The 5423-nt window shown below is 36.8% G+C and overlaps 2 protein-coding genes across 3 annotated transcripts in view; one reads left to right on the top strand and one right to left on the bottom strand.

The window, feature by feature from the left end:
• The window catches only part of LOC111400506 (glycine-rich RNA-binding protein 3, mitochondrial-like), a 3079-nt gene extending 2523 nt beyond the window's left edge, over window positions 1-556 (top strand). The window contains exon 6 of the mRNA XM_023027918.1: window positions 552-556. Coding sequence (XP_022883686.1) covers window positions 552-556 — 5 coding nt within the window. The remainder of the gene's footprint in view (window positions 1-551) is intronic.
• A 382-nt stretch (window positions 557-938) lies between these two features.
• LOC111401781 lies at window positions 939-5423 on the bottom strand. Of its 2 annotated transcripts, XM_023029683.1 has the most exons (4): window positions 5240-5423; window positions 3688-5161; window positions 3022-3446; window positions 939-1702 (listed from the first exon to the last, which is right to left on the bottom strand). In XM_023029683.1, the coding sequence occupies exons 2-4, from the start codon at window positions 4559-4561 to the stop codon at window positions 1004-1006; spliced, it is 1998 nt and encodes a 665-aa protein (XP_022885451.1). In that variant the 5' UTR covers window positions 4562-5161; window positions 5240-5423; the 3' UTR covers window positions 939-1003. The 2 variants fall into 2 exon arrangements, with proteins under 2 accessions (XP_022885451.1, XP_022885452.1); XM_023029684.1 differs by having other exon boundaries at window positions 3688-5423.

Genomic DNA, 5423 nt, shown 5'->3' with positions numbered 1-5423 from the left:
TTTTTTTTTTTTTTTTTTAAATAAAAAGTTAGGTCTTAACATGGCACGTTTTCCTGAAGGCTAAAGGACGCTCACGAGGCAACTCGCTTCAGGAAGTTGTGTAGTGAGGTTTTAAATTGTAGCCTAAAATCTTGTACTTGTCCAGTTTTGCAATGATAAGAATAAGAGTCTGTTCGGTAGTGATTATAAAAATTGATTTTTTGACCATTAAAGAGAAAATTGAATCTCATCTGTGAGTGAAGAAATTAAAAATGATTGTTGGAATGGTGAAATAACGGTTAGAAAATTAATCTTTTGGGGTGAAAAATTGCTATCAAGAGGGGACTGAGTTAAAATTAATTGGGAATCTTGAGCGTGAATGAGATATTTACATTTTGTTTGCCGAGGGCTTGGCATAGGATTAAACTACTCTGCCTAATGAATTATGATAGAAGGGTTGATAGATTCATATGTGGATTAAAAATGATTTCATGAAAAAAATGACTATTTTAAACCGTTTAATATTAAATGGCATTATGTCAACCGTTATATTAGTTATTCTGGCACTACAGTATGATAGTTTAGCAAATTGCACATTTTGCACATTTCTTGTTATATGTTATACCTTTTGAAATCCCAAATATTTCGGTGGTTTTATTAGTTGCTACTCTCCCATTAATGACAAAGCCTTCTAACTTTTACACATAAAATCTGTGGGACCATTTTCATCTATCGATTTACCTCTTTGTCTGTCTATTAAGAGCATTTTCTGTCAAAATGGTAGAATGAAACAGTTCACTGGTCCCTTCCAAAGGAAATGGGTGGGGGGTTCGAGAATATGGTAAGCCAAAAATGAGGGCACGACTAGGAGTAGCTGTAACAAGGGACCATAGTCATTAGTTATTAAGTACAACTTCTGTTTTAAGTAATGTAAGCAAATATATATCTTGATCAAAAAATTAAGAAAAATAAGTATAGGCTAGAAATTCCTCTCTGGAAATTCTCTTTCTTTTCTTCTTTTATTTCAATGTTGGTATTCATCAGTTGACAACAATGCTCTTTGAGCGTTTAAAATTACAGGAGAGCCTTTCCTAGCTTTCTCTACAATTTGCCTTATCAACATCCTCTCGATCTCTTCTTCATCATCTTCATTCTCATCTGTGCTGTACACAATGTCTTTTCTATGATTCGGTAACAATGGTGGACTTCCATTAACAAACGAATGTCGTGTGTAATGGTTTGAGCTGCCATTATGAACCTGCTGCCCATCCTGAAATATTTCTTGCTCATTGCCATCCTCGAGCCCAGATGGCGTGTCCTCTTCATCCGACTCGGTTACCTTCACAAACTCGTCATAAGCCTCATTGTATGCAGCTAGAGCTTCCCCCGATAAATTTATAATCGCAGGCTCGTCTGTGGATGCCTCTTCATAAGATCCTGCTCCGTTGTTAGAAAATTCGCTCCAACACGGTGCATTCTTGGATTCAGCGTATTTCATCTTCCTCTGACTGTTCTGAAGTGCAGTCTCGAGCTCCTTGACACGTTCTTCAAGTTGGGATTGAATGACTTCATGTAACCGCAAACTCAGCTCTCTTGGGGAGACCGCATGGTTAATGGAGCAGGGGGTCGAGCAACCATTTTCATCCTGATCAACATAAGGTTTGTCAAACAAGTCACCTCTCAACTCTCCCTCAACAACGTCTGCTATGAAATCTTTGTCAACCTACAATGTCATTCAACCAGAGAAAATAAAACCATGACACAGTTTTATATACTGCATGTTTCCATCAATAATATGGCATCAAACTGTATCCAACAAAGGTCATATGTGGAAAAATGAAATGACAAGATTCAACTTTCGATGTAAAACAGGGAGGACTACCAGCCAGACATCACATATAAGCACATGCTTTTCTTCTTTCCATTAAAAATCACAAAATGTCTTCCAAACAACTCATGATACGTATAGATCCTTTCAGCAAGGAATCTTGAAGGACCTGTGTTACTGTAAACAAGCAACCCAAAGTAGACAGATAAGCGTGGAATTTGAAAGTAAAACCAATAAAACTTAACCGTGGGGTGGGCTGTAAAATTAAACAAAGGGCCAGATTCTACACTTCAAAACCACCATGCAAAAAGAATGAGAAAACGGCCATTCTGACTGAGTACTTCTGTAACACAGAATAAATGGAGAACCCAAAGAAGCTTAGCTTGACACTTGCATCAAATCCACTCCAGGCACAAACACGTCTCACATTTTAAGAACCTAAGTTAAAGAATATAGAAAATCTGACAAAAAATTAGACCTTAAGAAACTTAAAGTGAAGCTTGTATTTGTTAAGACCTACTCTAGAGTTTTAACTATCTAACCAGTCAAAAATCACAGTTTCTTGAATTCACAAGCTAGCACACCCAAAAATTTAAATAATAGGGGAAAACTTATGAAGAGAATTCAGAAGGAAATATGAAGGTGGCCAATGAGATAAAATTATAAATGCATGTCCGGTACACAAATGCTTGAGTGGAAATACAATGATAAGTGGTCCACTCGATATTTGACAATGATAAGACGGTGATGGGTAAATGGATATGGATTACTTAGGTGGCAAATGTTTTAGCAGCAATAATCATCAAGAAGAAAGTCCTAGTTTTGATTTTAGCCCAACATTTTGCAAGTAATGGCTATTTTACAGAAAAAGGAAAAGGTAATCTTACAATAAAGATGAGAAAGAACAAATTCTAGAACATTAAATAGAATAGGAAAAATGGCTAAAGAATCCCTCTGAATCCCTAGGTGTCTGGCAGCTAATAGTGTGAAAATTTACACATTAGCCCAACCTCTTAAGTCTTATCACATAAAACATTCACGAAACATTGTTAAATTAATGCTCAATGAATATTGAAATCAACATTTAGCTCAGTGGTAATTGATGGATGCTGAAAGCCAAAAGCACGTGAGTAAATCATCAAGTCATTCAATCATACGCGTTTGTATGAGGAAGGCAATGCACATGCAAACATAAGATTGTGCAACATACTCACCTCTGCTAACTTAGATATTTTCTTTTCCAACTTAGATGAACTCATGTTCAATTCCAGCCTCTTCAGCTCAGCTTCAAGCTCTGATTCAATGTTACTCAAGGATATTTCCTTCACGTTCTGGTCACCATATTCTTCACGACAATACTCTGTTGAGTTGTCCACTTTCTGTTCTGGGGATAATGCATTCACTGCCTCTTTGTAGTAATAGTCATTGTGTATATCCTGTGATTCATGATTTTCTACAGAGAGTTCTTTCATAGTCAACAAATCTTTCATCTCAAGTTCTTCCTGCAGATCTTGAACCAGGTTCTCAGTCTGCCTTAACAAGGTATTCAGTTTTTCTATTTCCCCTTTATGTGCCAAGAAAGAAGATATTATTCCAACAGAGAGTCCAAGATAGAAATTAAGAGCTCCACCAGATGATCCTAATCAAACACAGAATGTTAGACAAGAAATATTTTATCAGCATGATAAGCAATCAAGTCTAACTTACCAACCTGTCTGAGCACACAATGGCAAAAGCAAAACGTTTCCACAAGAAAAAATTTCAAATGGTTATAGTGGTGGCAAAATGTCTTCAATTACAGAAAACAAAAACACACCCAACAAAATAAACAGTGTGTTTAACAGCACCCCACACAGAGTATACATGAGCAAGATTAGTACCTTCAGGAGAATTATTGGTATTTCCTTTGACCATTCTACTAGAATTGCTCGATCTTGCAACCTTCTCCTTTCCAGTTTTAGCTTTATTACGGCACTTCATTAATGCAAATTTAGGTAGTCCGGGAATTCCTAGAACAACCTCCCCATCTTGTGAATAAGTACTTTTGTGCAAGTTATATTTCCCTGTTCCAGTTGAAGAATTAAAGGATTCATGACAAGCCCTGCTGATTATTCTGCTCCCATCAGTAACTACGAATGGTCGTACAGTTGGTTTGCGTGGTGAATGAGTTGAACTAAAGGTGTATTCTTCAATTTCCGAATGCTCCTTGTATAACTGAGCCAGGAGACAACTTTCAAGAGATGTTAAGGGTTTTATGAATCGTCTGTTAGTTCGTCTAGTTCTAAGTCTACTTCTCTTTCTCTCAACGCCATAAGAAAAACTCATTTCTCTTGCAGATAGTTGACATGATAAATCACTATGAACCTCATCAATGTTCTGTCCTCTGCCTTCCCAATCCTCTAGCACATCTTCATTGTTCAAAACCACCGGTAATAAATTTGAATTGGGAGAGCAAATCATTAGGTTTTCCAATTCTACCGTATTTTCACCTCCAAACCCACTTGTAGAAGCCATTTCCGCTGCTGAAGCCTCTTGAGAAACCTTAGTATCTTCTCTGCAACCATCTTTCACAAGCTTATTTTTTCCTAAGACACTGCGGAAGGAGCAGTGCTTGTCTTCAACAGGTTCCGATCTATCAAAATTAGCATTAGCTGAAGATAAATCTGACGAATAATGTTTACCCAGCGAAAGATTCTTCAAATGCTGAGCTAAATACCCAGCACCAGCTGCTGCAGCAACAACCCAAACATCCATTTTCTAGCCGCCTCAAAACTCACTCTCTTTCAATTCAGAGCAACATAACCCCCAAAAGAATTTCCATTAATCAGAAAACGAGAAACCCAACCAGTAAAACCAATGTCTGGGACAAAATGCAGATGAAAGTGGAGGAATAAAAAGTGATACGTAAGAACAAGAAAGCACCAAGTTACGTGCTCTTTTTTCCTATATTCTTCAAATAAAAATCCCCAATTGCAGTCAATTTAGACTATCTATATGAAAAAATAATAACTCAGCATACAAATCAGGAAAATGAAACCACCTCGCCTCTGATAAAATAATTGTCAACTACACAATTTCTTAATACCTATTAAACAGAGACAAAAAAGATTTAGAATGTTTCAAAAACAAAAAAGTAGCCTTATATCAGTATCAAAGTCAGAACCGAAATGAAGACTTTGTCAAATCCTTTGAACTTCCAGATGAACAACAAAAAACATCAAGAAAACCCAATGCACACCCTTCTGCCAGAAATCTCTGCGCTGCAAAATCCATCAACAAAACAAGCTCCAATTTTTGGGTCAGAAATCAAAACCCATCAACAAGAATGACTCACTTCTTCCACCAAACCAAGACCTGTAAGTGAGAGTAATTGTAAATAATGGGGGCCCGACAATAAAATTTTTACTTTTTAACAAGTAAAAAGGGATTCACCTTTGTTTGAGTTGGCAAGGCAAACCGAGTGATGCAAAAGTATGGGGCCAAAGATTCTAAGAAGAAACGATGTAGATTGTAGCAGAAGGCTCACTTGGATTTTTTATTTTTGGGGAAATCTAAAATCTTTTGTATCCTTTCCTCAGTTATCTAATCTACTCGAGATTTTTTTTTGCCCTTTTTT

This window comes from Olea europaea, chromosome 10, assembly GCF_002742605.1.
Source record: "Olea europaea var. sylvestris chromosome 10, O_europaea_v1, whole genome shotgun sequence".
Taxonomy (NCBI): Eukaryota; Viridiplantae; Streptophyta; class Magnoliopsida; order Lamiales; family Oleaceae; genus Olea; species Olea europaea.
The sequence above is the reverse complement of the archived record's forward strand: the minus strand, read 5'-3'. Positions and strand labels throughout refer to the sequence as shown.